General features: G+C 47.7%; 1 protein-coding gene across 2 annotated transcripts in view; it reads right to left on the minus strand.

The window, feature by feature from the left end:
- FLT1 (fms related tyrosine kinase 1) overlaps nt 1–16396 on the minus strand; it is a 379855-nt gene that overhangs the window by 319786 nt on the left and 43673 nt on the right. For both annotated transcript variants that reach the window (XM_029602609.1, XM_029602608.1), the window contains exons 2-3: nt 5464–5560; nt 4999–5216 (exon numbers count right to left, since the gene is read on the minus strand). In XM_029602609.1, coding sequence (XP_029458469.1) covers nt 4999–5216; nt 5464–5560 — 315 coding nt within the window. The remainder of the gene's footprint in view (nt 1–4998; nt 5217–5463; nt 5561–16396) is intronic.

Here is a 16396-nt window from a genome sequence, read left to right on the forward strand (position 1 = left end):
GCACATCAGCCTTTCCCCCCCCCCCATCGAATACAATTCATTTGGAACATGCCTATTTTTATCTGCTGGAAAAGTAGATGGGCTTAGAGGTGGGGTTAGGTGGGAGGGAGGTAACAATACGTGCAGTTTTGCATTTTCAAAACTAGACTCACTGTTTTTCAGGGAAAAATTACCCACAGAAAAAGCAAGCGCAAATCTCTATTGGCAGTTTAGTCTTGAGTAAAGTGCTCACGTGTGCTTTCCCTTTGAGGAATAGTACAGTCTGTGGGGAAAAGTACAGGCAGATTTTTCTTAAACCTGGAAAATAATTTTATGCTTTCAGAGGGTAATTTTATATGGGCCCTTGTAGGGCTTAAGTCTGTGAGTAGAAAGTACATGAAGACTTCAGCCCCACTCTTCAAAATGGGCTTACACACTGAGGTCCGTTTTGAAAATTAGCGGCATACGCAGAGCCCAGCGTAACATACGCACCCACATTTGCACAGGCTTGAGAGCAGGTCTAAATGTGTCGATCTGCATGCATAATTGCACTTATCTAAAGTATGTACATAGATGGTTTCCCCGCTCCAACTCTGCCCCCCTCCCCAGAACACCTCTTTCACGTATGAGCAAAAGTACATATGAAACCGCTTTTGCATGTACTTTATTTGTATAACCCTCCTCCCATTCCCCCAAGGCAATTTTCAAAAGCTGTAAGTGCTTTTGAATATCAGCCCCCAGAGGGCAATTTTCACATTTGCCTGCTTAAGTAATAATTTGCATGGGTAAATTGGCCTGTCTGAAAATTTCTCTCCACAGCCTGGATAAGAGTATGTGCCGGCTTCCACAGTGCGGCTTCCACGTGCCGGCTTCCACAGAGCGGGTACTTTTAGCCAGATTGCAAGGAGGCATTTCTGGGGGTTTAGACCAGAGGAAGAAAACAGTATGCGCAAATTTTGATTTTCAAAAGAATGCATCTTATTTCCCTGTCTTGGCCTTTTACGCATGTACTTTACAGTAGTAAATTTCAAATGAGCTACAAAGTACTCACGTTAAAAGTGCACATGTACTTTACAACTACATGAATTAGTCAAATTTGTCCTGTCGCTGTGTATTGTACAGTTTAGGGCCTGATTCATTAATGCTTTGTTTCATCCCCCATCCTGTGTCTATGGGAAAATACCTTGATGAATCAGGCCTCTTCTTTATCTTAAAATACTTAAATATTCACTAAAGACCCTAGAGAAGGCCCATTGCTGATTAACAAGAACATAGATGGGGATGGAGTAAACAAAACTCTGTTTTATAGAAGAGAATGTATGGGAGGAGTTAAGCAAACTGAAAGTGGACAAGGCCATGGGGCCGGATAACATATTCCCTAGGATACTGAGAGAGCTCAGAGATGTGCTGGCAGGTCCACTGAAGGATCTGTTTAATAGATCCCTGGAATTGGGAATGGTGCTGCGGGACTGGAAAAGAGCAGTGGTGGTCCTGCTTCTCAAGGATGGTAGGAGAGAGGAGGCCAGAAACTATAGGCTGGTTAGCCTCACCTCAGTGGTAGGAACATTTTTGGAGACTCTGCTGAAGGAAAGGATAGTGAACCACCTACAATCCGGTGGCTTGCTAGACCCGAGACAGCACAAAGTCACCAGAGGAAGGTCCTGTCAGACAAATCTGATTGATTTTTTGATTGGGTGACTAGAAATTGGATCAAGGAAGAGCTCTAGATATGATCTGCTTGGATTTCAGCAAAGCTTTTGATACAGGCTTGTGAATAAAATGAGAAGTTTGGGAGTGAGCGTCAAGGTGATGGTGTGGATTACAAACAGGTTGACTGATAGGAGACAGAGTATAATGGCAAATGGAACCTACTCTGAAGAGAAAACCATGTTAAGTGGAGTGCCACAGGGATTAGTGTTGGGAGTGGTTCTGTTCAATATCTTTGTAAGTAACATAGCAAAGGGATAGAAGGTAAAATTTGCCTATTTGCGGATGATATTAAGATCTGCAATAGAGTGGACACACCTGAAGGAGAAGAAAGAATGAAAAGTGATTTAAGAAAGCTGGAAGAATGGTTGAAGATTTGGCAGCTGGGTTTCAATACCAAGAAGTGCAGAGAATGCTGGGCTGCATAGAGAGAGGAATAACCAATAAGAAAAAGGAAGTGATAATGCCCTTTTACAGGGCCTTGGTGAGGCCTCATTTGGAGTACTGCGTTCAGCTCTGGAGTCTGTATCTGAAGGGGGATAAAGACAGGATGGAGGCAGTCTGGAGAAGAGTGACCAAAATGGTGTAGGATCTGTATCAGAAGACCTATGAAGAGAGGCTGAAGGATCTGAATATGTATACCCTGGAAGAGAGGAGGTGCAGGGGAGATAAGGTACAGACTTTCAGATACCTGAAAGGTTTTAATGATGCACAATTGTCAAACCTTTTCCACTGGAAATAAATCATTAGAACTAGGGGTCACGAAATGAAACCTCAGAGAGAACGACTCAGAACCAAAGTCAGGAAATATTTCTTCATGGAGAGGTTGGTGGATGCCTAGAATTCCCTTCTGGAGGAAGTGGTGAAGACGAAAGCATTGAAAGAATTCAAGGGCCTGGGATAAACACTGTGGATCCCTAAAAACTAGATGGAAATGAAGAAAAGAGTGCATGAGGGTAACTTGCTGTTGTGGCGGTTACTACCCTTAATCAATAAGCCTACATACTGTTAATGCAACTCCATCCATGCTCTCTGTTTCAACGGCAGTGGAAAAGGGGAATGGGATTCAAACAACAAGCAACAAGGACCCTGAATTTTATGGTCTTGGAAAACAAATAAGCGTGGGGGTTACTACCCTTAACCAATAAGCCTACATACTGTTAGCACAACTCCATCATTGCTCTCTGCTTCAATGGCAAGGGGTAACAGGGAATTGACTGGCAAGGGTTAATAGGGAATTGGATTCAGACAGTAACCTATGAGGGTGCTGACCTTTACGGTTTGGGAAACTGATAAACATGGGGTAACCTGCACAGTGTGGCAGATAGTTACAAAAAGCTTGCTGGGCAGACTGAATAGATCATTTGGTCCTTGTCTGCTGTCATTTCTATCTGTCTATGTAATATGCAATATTGTCAATCAAAAACAGAATTCTGTATGCCACACTACACTTCAGGTGGTTTCAGTCTTCTGAGTTTCATTTTTGTAACTCTTAAGACTTGTCTTAAAAATGCAAATTCAGCCACCTTTGTTCTACTAGAGCTGAAGGTGTGCAAAAATGCATTCATAGGAGTACATTTACCTAAGACAAGTATCTCCAGTTTCATTTAAGAATACAAACTTTTTTTTTATCTATGAACAAATACAGAAGAAAACATATCAGAACTACATGTTTACTACAAGGTAGGTATTTTTCCATCATGTTTTTTACACATAATGGACAATATCTGCCATTAGTATGCAAACCTTTTACAATTTTTCAGTAGCCCATATAGGACATTCTCTCTAAAATATGCATTTATGTTTTTTCCACAAATTTTCTCTAATGTGTTTGAAGCTTGCACATTTCCTGAAGATGCATTCAAAATAAAACTCATATTTGATTCCGAATTGAATTGCACTTACTTGCTAGATTCATGCAGCACAGCTGTTACCCTTGGGCACTGGTATGAGTAGGGTTGCTCCCTGAACCAGGCCTGTGGTGACAGCCTGAAACAGTTCTGGTTTTTGTCTCATTTCATCTGTGGACATGCAGTCCTGCTTTTCCCAGAGAAATTAGAACTGCATAGTCCACAGATGCAATGCAGTAAAACTAGAATTGGATCATACTGTCTGAGTTGACTTGGATCAGGAGGCAGACCTAGGCATGAGCAAGAGAGAAATAATGTCATATTTGTTCTCTTGTGCTATCAGAAAGTCTCATCTGGGCTGGAAGGGAGAGGCTTTAGATGTAATACAGTGCATGCATAATGTATTTTCTATGCATAATCTGAGATCCAGAAGAAAAGGCAATAAGGACCCCTCCAGACAACAAGCTGCAAGCTGAACAAGCAAGGAGTAAAAGAGAGTTCCCCTCTCAATATGTGCTACAGAGATTATTTATACACTGCCATTAGCAATGGTTACATGGAATGGACTTAGTTTTTGGGTACTTGCCAGGTTCTTATGGCCTGGATTGGCCACTGTTGGAAACAGGATGCTGGGCTTGATGGACCCTTGGTCTGACCCAGTATGGCATTTTCTTATGTTCTTATGTTCTTATTCCCAGTATTCCAATAAAATTGATCATTGTGGATCACAATAAGATATTCATGAAATAGTAAACATGACAAGGAGCATAAGAAGTGCCATTGATGGGTCAGATGAATGGCCCATCAAGCTCAGCATCTTATCTTCAACCAGGGCACCCTAGGTGAACTTCCAATCTTTCCCCCACCCCTCCCTTACATACTTGCCTATTGAGGACAGCTCTGGTACAGTATCCCCCTTTCTCTTACCCTGCTCATCATCCACTTCTCGCTCTCCTCTCACCCCCTGCCCAGTCCTTCATCTCCCTTCCTTTGCCCCCTCTCCATAGTGCCCTGCATCCTTTCTCTTCATTCCCCTGTTCAGCATCTCTACTCTCTTTTTCTACCCCAATACTGCCCCATGCTCTTTGCCCATATTTTGTCCTGCCCAGCATCTTTTCTCTTTCCATCCCCTACCTGCTCAGAATCCTCTCTCTCTCCACCCAAACAGCACCCTACTTCCACAACTCTCCCACCCACCCAGCTTCCTCTCTATTTTCATTCCCCATATCTACCCAACATCCATACTCATCTCTCTTGTAGTGCTGTGCCTTAAAAATGGGTAGGCAGCACCTGGAAATTTCAGAGCATTTTGCTGCCACCTCCCTTGCCTATATTTTGGTATCTTAGGTGACTGCCTAGTTTGACTAATGGAAGAACCGGTCCTGTCTCCATCAGTGGAAGTACCTGGAAGATCCCTTCCCTCTCACTCATAATCTACTAATTTAAAAGCAGTAAATCTTACCATTAATAAATATGTAGATTGTAGATTCGGTCATGTTCTTTTTTGTAGCAGTTGTAGATAAATATTTGCAGCTATAATATCCAGTGTCACTCGCTCGAGCTCTGCGCAAGGTCACGCTGCTGCAGTACTGCTTTCCATTCCTTCCGCAGGCATATTTCTTTATGTTCACCTCCTTGTTCACAGTTTCAGGCAAAGACCATGAATGGCGGACTTCCCCCCTGCAAATGTAGATAAGAAATTAAAACAATCAGGCCCGATTACAGCTATACTACCTTTGTTCCCCCAGCTTTCCACAACAAGCTATTTCTGGATCCATTTAATCTTAACCCTCCACAAAGATCTGTTAGACAATAACTTTGAATTGTATCCAAAACAAAAATCTGTTTCGCTGCAAGAAATGGTGAAGAAGTAAGTGTTTCTGGCCCCAGTAGCGATGAGTCTGCTCACCCACGTATAATAGAATACCTGCATGTGAGATGTAATGGCTGATGTACTTGAATGATGTGCTGCTTTCCTTTCACGTTTAGTTCAGGGGCTTTCACTTTTAATGCAGAGCTAGATCCTAGAGGAAAAAAAAAAGACAAAAAAGAACATTAAACAGAGAACCCCCCTCCTTCCTGTTAAGAAATCAGCAGTATCTTTCTTATCTCTAAATTTGTCAGCTTCATCTGCCAGTTTTGTGCTTAAAGCACCCATCACCAGAAGCATGTGGCAGGACTGGGGTGAGGCCAGCTGAGTTCTACTGGTGTTGTACCATTGGGCCCTAGTGACAGCCGGTCAGTAACAGAGCGCAGCTGTGCAAGGTGACATCTCCATTTCATTGCCTCACTCAGAACCGAATCCTCAAGGGATAACCCTTTTCCCTGACTTATCATGGGTCCATGATAAAATGTGCACCTCCCATTTCTGAAACTTTATGAAATCAAAATGTTAATGACTGTTAAAATTCTAGCCACAAAGTTTTCCATAGGTCCCAAAAATAGAGACTGCTAAACAAGTTTTTCTTATCATAGAATCTACCTTATTCCTCTTCTCCTGAAACTGTGACAGTGCGGTTCTCCATGTAATATGTGGTTGCAACCATGGGTTCAGTTTATTTCATTGTTAATTTGAAAAATTTAACATTTTCATGAGTTTGAAGTTAGACTTTTTTTTTCAGTTTTTTGAAATTACAATAATTTAACCTTTATCCCATGGTTGTGATTTTGCAACACTTAATATCATTAAGGGATGCATGAATCCCCCAAAACAACACTGATTTATTTAGAAGGTGCAAATATACCCTACACCTACATACCCAACAAGATACTAAAAACAGCTTCAAGTAAACCAGAAAACACTGTTTATAATCAGCTGAACTTTCAAAACTTTCAAAAGGTACACCTTTTGCACATGTAGGTTGGTATGCAGAGCTGTATGCTACTACAGTATTTTATAAGCTGGCTCCTGCCACACAGTTTATAAAATACTGGGTATTTCTGCCCCAAGAGTACACATGTATATTTCAGTATGCACCTATATTTGAAATGCAGAAACACACATACTTTCTCTAACCAGTTTTTTAAATAACGATATATTTTACATGCACAATAATTGTAAAAATGCACAGCCACAGCTGTTTTATAAAATATGCACGTACACAGTTCTGAAAATATATAGTTGTGTATATATTGGAATCACCAGTTCGCTGATACATCCACCAATTCACCCATACCTCCACCCAAAACTGCAGACAACAGATGAGTCCGATTTCAATTAAAAACATAAGAACTTGTTACACTGGGTGTAATGCTGCTTCAACCGTGGTGCCTATCCTGTGGCCGATGGACCTCGCCTATGCCTAGGTCCCAGGCCCTGGGATGCCAACTCCTCTATCATGGACTCAGCTAGCTACTGCTCCACCCCTCCTTAGGCATGCATGCACCGCTCCATCCTTTAAAGAGCCCTTGGCAGGAACAGCTCCGCAGCGCCCCTGGATGATGTCAGCCAGCCCGGAGATTTAACTGCCCCAACCCAATACCTCAGCAAGTCTTCCCGCTCCTAGCTGGTATTGTTGCTACTTGTATTCTGCCTCACTCCAGTTCCTGTCCCACTCCTGCCTTGCTCCAATCCTACCTTGTCTCCTTGACTCTGCCTTGCCTCCTTATTCCTGCCCTACTTTCCAGGTCCTGTCTGCCTCTCATTCCTTGCCTTCTGCCTTGCTGACTAATCTCTTATTGCCTACCTTGTCTGGATTCTGATGCTACATGATCTCCACTGCCTCGACCCTGTGCCTGGATTCTGATAATGTCTGATCTCTGCCTTCCTCAACTCTTTGCCTTGATACTGACCCTGCCTGATCTACACCTAACTCGACCCTGTGCCTGGATATTGTCTCTGCCTGACTGCTGCCTGCCCTGAGCCGTGGTCCATTCTCCAGCTGCAGATACTTTTCTAAGTACTGCCGGCCTCAGAACCCAAGGACTCAACCTGCGGGGAAAGGGGCTGGCTTAGGTGAAGGTCTTTCTGTCCCAGTCGCAGCACGATGGCCTGCTGTCAGTGAGGTAATAAGTAGTTGCTATTTCTTAAGACTTCTTGGTTAATAACAGTTTATTGACTTCTCCTCCAGGAATTTGTCCAAACTTTTTTTAAACCCAGCTATGCTAACTGCCTTATCCACATTCTCCGGTAATGAATTCCAGAGTTTAATTGTGTGTTGAGTGTAAAAGAATGTTCTCCGATTTGTTTTGAATGTGCTACAAACTAACTTCATGAACTACCCACTAGTCTTTGTATTTTTGGAAAGAGGAAATAACTGATTTGCATTTACCCATTCTATTCCACTCATGATTTTATAGACCTCTATCATATCTGTTTCCCCCCACCTCCAGACATCTCTTCTCCAAGCTGAATAGACCCAACTTCTTTAGCATTTCCTTGCATAGGTACCATTCCATCCCCTTTATTCATTTTGGTAGTCCATTTCTGTACCTTTTCCAATGTGGCGACCAGACTACATACAGTACTCTAAGTATGACCTTACAATGGAGAGATATAGAGGCATTATGACATTTGCCGTTTTATTCTCCATTCCTTTCCTAATAATTCCTAACATTCTGTTTGCTTTTCTGACCACTGCAGCACAATGAACCAAACATTTCAAAGTATTGTCCACTCTGACACCCAGGTCCTTTTCTTCTCCTAATACTGAACTTCTAACATTGTGTAACTACAATGAGGGTTACTTTTACCCATATGCGTCAATTTGCACTTGTCCACATTAAATTTCATCTGCCATTTAAATGCCCAGTCTTCCAGTCTCGCAAGATCCTTCTGCAATTTTTAACAATCTGCTTGTGATTTAACAACTCAGAATGATTTTGTATTGCCTGCAAATGTGATCACTTCACTTGTTGCTCCCTTTTTCAAATTATTTATAAATATATGTCCCTGCAATATGCTGCACCCACCCCAACACTGTTGGACACATTGGGCCCCTCTCAGTGGCTAACACCGCCTACCACCATCTACGCGGTAAGACACAACAAGAACCTCCACCTCCAGCACATCCCCCAAGGCACACACACGCCCATTGTCGGTGCCTTTAAAAGGCCTGCGGCAAGAAAAGGCCATGGTACCCCTTGATGATGTCACTACTTACAGCCCTAAAAAAGGGCCCTTCTGAAGCCTCTGCATTGCAGTGGGTCTCCTGTTTAGCAGTGTTTGGACCTTAACATGATTGCCTACCACCTGGACTTGATCTCTTGCTTGGACCTAACCACGATTGCCTGCCGCCTGAATCTGACCCTTTCTCTTGACCTGATTATTCTTGCTAGTTACCTACATCGACCTTGGCCTGTCTCTGACACTATTAACCTACTATTTGCCTTGATCCTATGTGTCTCTAAACTCAAGTTATCACCTCTACCCTAGGGGCCCGTCGAAGTCCTGCTGGCCGCCAGAATCCATGGTTGAGGTGGCTGGTAAAGGTGAAGCTCTAGACTGTCCCACTACAAGATGCATTTGCTAGCTGTCGGCATTTGCCTCGGGGGTTCACCCTCGAGGCTGCGTCACCTAAGTCGCAGTTCTAAGGGCTCACACACCCAATACCCATTACAATTGGTGAGGTCTCACCTGGAATATTGTGCTCAGTTCTGGAGACCACATCGCAGAAAGGATAGAGAGAGGCTAGAGGCAGTCAAGAAAAGGCAACTAAAATAGTGAGTGAAGGTCTGCATCAGAAGCCATATGACATTAGACTTAAAGATCTATACTTTAGAGAAGAGGAGAGCAGTTGTGTAGCCAGAATTTATTTTTTTGGGTGGGCAGTAGACATATAGGACCCTACTAGTTGTACTCATCAATAAATAATGCCTTAGGGCCTGATTTTAAAAAGCATTTACATGCTTAAAATTAGGTTTTTACACATGTACATGCACTTTACTTGCGTAAGTGGACTTTTGAAAATTGCTACAATATATACCATTGAATTGTCCATAGGATATTCACATCTAAGGGGTTCATTTACTAAGCATTTTTCCCATAGACACAGAATGGGAGAAAACCTTTAGTAAATGACCCCCTAAGTGTACTATATGCACATAACTGACTTTTTAAATTTGCTACGATAGTTTGTTACATTTACACATGTAACTCCTTTTAAAATTACCTCCTATGAGTGCACCCAACAATGGATTTCTAAGTAGTCTTCAAAAGCCATTATGCGAGTTAAATATTTTAACTCAATTATTTCAATCACTTACATTAAAAATTCCTTATTAATCTGTATTAATTTATGTTATATTAATTGAAATTTATAAATACACAAGAAGAATATAATGTAAAAACCACACAAAGAAAACATAACAATTATCAGATCCAATCAATCATGTAATAAAACAAATTGTTCAGATTACTTACCTGGTAATCTTGTTTTCCTTAGTGTAGACAGATGGACTCAGGACAAATGGGATAGTATCCGCGTGCTAGCAGTTGGAGACGGATCTGACGTCAGCACAGGGGCGTGTATATATCCCCACAGGAAGCGCAGCTGTTCAGTAATCTTCCTTGCAAAAGCTGTTATGGATGTGTGTACTGACGCTCAATGAAAAGTAAAGAAAAAAGTGAAAACAGGCCTCCCCTGACCGATTGACAGTGGCCGGAGACCGCCAGCCTTCTCAACCGGAAGGCGTGGATATAGGCAGAGTGTACGCTCTTAGGAACACAAAAGTCAAAGGCGTACCCGGAATCAGTGAAACCCATGGACACAGGCAGCTGGGCGGGATGCTGAGTCCATCTGTCTACACTAAGGAAAACAAGATTACCAGGTAAGTAATCTGAACATTTCCTGGCGTGTAGCCAGATGGACTCAGGACAAATGGGATGTACCAAAGCTTTACACCCCGCCTGGGCGGGAGGCTGCCTGAGGACCATGCAGTACCGCCCTCGCAAAGGCCGAGTCCTCCCTGGCCTGGACATCCAGACGGTAGAACCGAGAAAAGGTATGGAGGGAGGACCATGTCGCCGCTTTACAGATGTCCGCCGGTGACAGCATCCGGGATTCAGCCCAAGACGCCGCTTGGGCTCTGGTAGAATGAGCCTTAACCTGTAGAGGCGGAGCCTTCCCAGCTGCCACGTAGGCGGCTCTGACCACGTCTTTAATCCAGCGGGCAATGGTGGGCCGAGAGGCCGCTTCACCTTGCTTCTTCCCGCTGTGTAGGACGAACAGATGGTCTGTCTTCCGCAGGTCTTGAGTCATTGTCAGATACCTGGGCAGCAATCTGCCGAGGTTGAGATGGCGTAATAAACGGCCTTCTTCAGATTTCTTCAAACCTACCGTGGTAGGCAAGGATATGGTTTGGTTAAGATGAAACTGTGAAACCACTTTAGGGAGAAAGGAGGGAACCGTCCGAAGATGGATAGACTCCGAAGTGATACGTAGAAAGGGGTCACGGCAGGACAGCGCCTGTAGTTCAGAGACGCGGCGTGCGGAGCATACGGCCAGCAGGAATACCAACTTCAGGGTTAGAGACCGTAGAGACAAGCCCCGAAGGGGTCGGAAGGTGGATCCCGCAAGGAAATCCAGAACCAGATTAAGGTTCCAGAAGGGGATAGGCCACTTTAGTGGCGGACGAATATGCTTGACGCCTTGCAGGAAACGAGAAACATCAGGGTGCTTGGCGATAGTCTTGCCACCTCTCCTGGGTCCATAGCACGATAGTGCCGCTACCTGAACCTTGATGGAGCTGAGGGAGAGACCCTTCTGAAGCCCATCCTGCAAGAAATCCAACACAATAGGAATAGTGGCGGCATGTGGACTGGTGCCATGAGAGTCGCACCATGCTTCAAAGATTCTCCAGATCCGTACGTAGGTGAGGGAAGTGGAAAACTTGCGAGCCCGGAGGAGTGTAGTAATCACAGGCCCCGAGTAACCCTTTTTCTTCAGTCGAGCCCTCTCAATGGCCAGACCGTAAGAGAGAACTGAGCCGGATCCTCGTGCAGAATGGGACCTTGACGTAGAAGGTCCCGGAGAGGAGGCAGGGGGAGAGGCTCCCCTGCCAGCAGGCGTCTGAGGTCCGCGTACCAGGGTCTTCTCGGCCAGTCCGGGGCCACCAGAAGAACTAGGCCCTGGTGTGACCGAATCCTGTGGATGAGGGCACCCAGTAGAGGCCACGGGGGAAAGGCATATAGAAGAGTCCCCGGAGGCCACGGCTGGACCAGAGCATCGATGCCGTGCGAGCACGGGTCGCGCCTGCGGCTGAAGTATCTGGGTACCTGAGCATTGGACTTGTCTGCCAGTAAATCCATGGCCGGGATCCCCCAGTGATCGACAATCATCTGGAAAGCTGTGGGGGACAGCTGCCACTCGCCTGGATTCAGGCGTCCCCTGCTGAGGAAGTCTGCTGTGGTATTGTCCTTCCCGGCAATGTGGACGGCGGAGATGTCCCGCAGATTCGCCTCTGCCCAAACCATGAGTGGGGCGATTTCCAGAGATACCTGTCGGCTTCTGGTTCCGCCCTGACGGTTGATGTAGGCCACCGTGGTGGCGTTGTCGGACATCACCCTGACAGCTCTGTGCCGCAGCCGCGGAGCGAAACGAAGGCAGGCCAGTCTGACTGCCCGGGCTTCCAGGCGATTGATGTTCCATGTGGACTCCTCCCTGTTCCAACGCCCTTGCGCAGTGAGTTCTTCGCAATGTGCTCCCCAGCCGCTGAGGCTGGCATCCGTGGTGAGCAAGATCCACGTGGGCGAGGACATCCGCGACCCCCTGCTCAGGTGGTCGGACCGCAACCACCACCGCAGCTGGGTCCGAACATGGACCGGCAGAGGGAGGCGCGTGGAATAGGCTCGGTGATGGGGGCTCCAGCGAGAGAGCAGGGAATGCTGTAGTGGTCTCATATGGGCTCGTGCCCAAGGCACCACGTCCAGAGTGGAGGCCATGAGACCCAGAACTTGCAGATAATCCCAAGCTAACGGCCGACTGGTTCCCAACAGATACTGGATACGCTGCCGAAGTTTCAACTGTCTCTTGGACGTAAGACTGACCGTGTCCGCCCGAGTGTCGAACCTTACCCCCAGATATTCTATGGACTGGGAAGGCTGTAGGCAGCTCTTGCTGAGGTTGATGACCCAGCCCAAGCTTTCCAGAAGGGCGATCACCCTGTCGGTTGTCCGCAGGCTCTCCGCTCGGGACTTCGCCCTGATCAACCAGTCGTCTAGGTAGGGATGGACCAAGATCCCGTCCCGCCTGAGTGCCGCCGCCACAACCACGATCACCTTGGTGAATGTCCTCGGGGAGGTGGCCAACCCGAAGGGGAGAGCTCGAAACTGGAAGTGGCGGTCCAGAACCTTGAAGCGGAGGAAGCGCTGATGATCCGGATGTATCGGAATATGAAGATAGGCTTCGGACAGGTCCAATGCCGTGAGGAACTCTCCGGGCTGGACTGCGGCTTTGACGGAGCGCAGAGTTTCCATGCGAAACCTCGGCACCCGTAAGTACCGATTGAGGGATTTGAGGTCCAGCACAGGCCGAAAAGTGCCCCCTTTCTTGGGTACTATGAAATAAATGGAATAGTGTCCAGAATTCACTTCCCAGGCAGGCACTGGGAGGATGGCGTTCAAGGTCAGGAGCCTCGTCAGGGTGGCCGCCAATGCTGCCTTCTTGAGCGGGGAACATGAAGACTCCACAAACTTGTCCGGAGGAAGATGATGAAAGTCCAGATAATACCCCTCTCGGATAACTGCGAGGACCCACTGGTCCGACGTGATCTCGACCCATCTGGGGTAGAAGAGGGTCAACCTGCCCCCTATGGCTTCGTCCCCCAGATGAATCGGCAAATTCTCATTGTGGGATGCGACCGGGACCCCCGCCCGGCCCGTTCCCCCGTCTGCGCAGCCTGGACCGAAAGGACTGATTCCTGGCCGGAGGACGCGGCGTCTGGTAGCGCCCTCTATATGGAACAAATCGCTGTGAACCCCTGCCCCTGGAGGGCCGGGGACCGGAGCGCTGTCCCCTCCTGGACCGGTCTTCTGGTAGGCGAGGCACAGGAGAGGCACCCCAGGAAGCGACAAGCTTATCAAGGTCACTGCCAAACAGAAACGAGCCCTGAAAAGGCAATTTGGTGAGGCGAGACTTGGAAGGGGCATCAGCGGACCATGGCTGGATCCATAGGTGTCTCCTGGCGGCCACGGAAGACGAGATCCCCTTAGCCGTGGTTCGAACCAAATCCGATGCGGCATCGGTGAGGAAGGAAAGAGCGGGCTCCATGTCAGCCGCCGGAGCGTTGTTCCGGACCTGAGACAAGCAGGCACGAGTGACCACCGTGCAACAGGCCGCAATCCTCAAAGAAAGAGCTGCCACCTCAAAATTTTGCTTCAGAATGGCGTCCATCCGCCTGTCCTGGGGCTCCCTGAGGGCCAAACCCCCTTCCACAGGAATGGTAGTGCGCTTGACCACAGCGCTAATTAAGGCGTCCACCTGAGGGCATGCCAGGAGGTCCTGGAGAGCCGGTGCCAATGGGTACATGCCTTTCAGGGCCCGGCCCCCTTGAAAGGAGGCCGCCGGTGCTGCCCATTCCAAATCAATGAGTTGCTGAGCTGCCTGCAAGAAAGGAAAATGGCGGGCTGTAGGACGAAGACCTTCCAGCAGGGGGTTCTGCGCAGAAGGAATCGAAGCACTGGGTCCAGTGATCTCCAACTCCGCCAGACACTGAGACACGAGGTCCGAGAGGTCCTCCTTAGGGAAAAAGCGCCGCATAGTCCGGTATGGCGCAATCCCCGGGGGAGGTCCCCTTCGTCCGGGAGTTCGGACTCGTCCGGTGAAACCTCCAGGTCCGAGTGATCGGGACTGTCCAATAGCGGGAGGGTCCCGCTCCCGAGAAGGCTGCGAGGGTCCCGGAACCGGATCCCTAGAGGGCTGCCATCATGGCGGCAGCCGCAGTATGCGCCGGAGACGCCGCCCCCGCAGGAACCGCAGCAACCGCCGGAAGAACAGGCGCAGCAAGGACCGTAGGGGCAGGACGCGAAGCCGTCTGCATCTGGACAAAGGCATGAATTCCCTGAAAAAGATCCACCCAGGAAATGGAAGCCGCCTCAAAACGCCGGGGTACCAGATCCCCCGGGATTCCCGAGCGGTCGAGACCGCCTCCCAAATCCGGGGTAGCCGCAGGTGAACTATCAAAAAACTGCGGCTGAGATTGGTCCTGGCCGGAGGGTCCCCCGGCCGCCGCACATTGGGTACACAGGGAGTCGGGGTCAGTACCGCGCGTGGCACGAAGGTGGCACGCGGAGCAGAGGCCCAGAGCTGAAACGTCTAGGGCAAGTGGCGGCGCAGCTGCGGCCGCGGCTGCGAGCTGATCCATGAGCAGAATATAGCAAGCGTGCGCTTCCTATGCGGCAGCAATAGGCGCAGGCTAGAACAGGCGCACAATAGCAATAGGATGCGGCAGCAATAGGCGCTGAATAGAGCAAGCGCACAATAGCAAAGGCAAGCGGCAGCAATAGGCGCTGAGCAAAACAAGCGCACAATAGCAATAGGAAGCGGCAGCAATAGGCGCTGAGCAAAACAAGCGCACAATAGCAATAGGAAGCGGCAGCAATAGGCGCTGAGCAAAACAAGCGCACAATAGCAATAGGAAGCGGCAGCAATAGGCGCTGAGCAAAACAAGCGCACAATAGCAATAGGAAGCGGCAGCAATAGGCGCTGAGTAGGAACAGGCGCCCAATAGCAAGAGTATGCGACAGCAATAGGCGCTGAAAAAACAGCCGCACAATACGAAGCAGGTAGCAATATACACCTAAGGGCAGTCAATAGGCATACAGCAGCAATATGCGGCACATACTCACAGTGGTAGCCAAGAAGCAAGAACAAGGAGGAGAGGAGAAAAAAAAAAAAATAATAAAAGCCGCGCCCATTACAGGCGCGGAATACCTGAGTAAGGCCACAAATGGCGTCCTCCACGGCTTGCCACGCCGCCGGTCCTCTAGATAGCGGAGACCTGGGTGAAGAGACGTACGCCGTACCAAATCTGCAGCGCTGCCGGGCAGGATCACAGGCGGTCTCCGGCTGCGAGGGGAAAGGGCCGATACCTTTCACCGCCGCGGTTGAGGCACTGCACCCGCTACCTCGTCCACGCCGGGAGCGAGGGCCTCGGCTGAACCGAGGACTTACACCTCCGGGGGACCACGGGAGTCACCCCGGGAAGCTCAACTGGGGGGCACGGCCAGAACGGCCCCTGAGGAGCGCGGGGCTCAAAAAGGTGTTGAAGAAAGGTAAAGTAGAATCTAGAAGAGAAGAAAACAAAAATGAAAGTAGTCTTGGAAAGCACGCTGAACCAGCGTGCAGGCACTCCAAACTGCTTTGGAGACGGAAATTACTGAACAGCTGCGCTTCCTGTGGGATAGATACACGCCCCTGTGCTGACGTCAGATCCGTCTCCAACTGCTAGCACGCGGATACTATCCCATTTGTCCTGAGTCCATCTGGCTACACGCCAGGAAAATCAAATTATTCTTTCATGAATCCTCTTTCCAGAAAGGCAGAGAACATCATAACTAAAATAAAATAGCAATAATCATAATAATTATAAGAATGAATGGAGTGCAGAACTGGAACAGTTCACATTACAATTCAACATGCAAAGTCATGTATCACCTCAGCAAAACAAAATCTCTCCACTGCTAAACACTTTTGTGAAATAACACAAACCCCTGCAAAAAGACACCTAAAACCTTGCCATAGCATACAATGTCAGCACTAACTCTCAGGACTCAAACAACAACTTATCTATAAAAAAGGCAGCAATGCAAATATTACATGAGGCCCTAGCACACTAATACAACACCTACTAATACAAGCTGGACTGCTAGTACAAATCCCTACAGAGAAACTAAACAGTAAACACTAGCAAAACCTCAAAAT

The sequence above is a fragment of the Rhinatrema bivittatum genome, chromosome 5 (genome assembly GCF_901001135.1).
Source record: "Rhinatrema bivittatum chromosome 5, aRhiBiv1.1, whole genome shotgun sequence".
NCBI classification, from domain to species: Eukaryota; Metazoa; Chordata; class Amphibia; order Gymnophiona; family Rhinatrematidae; genus Rhinatrema; species Rhinatrema bivittatum.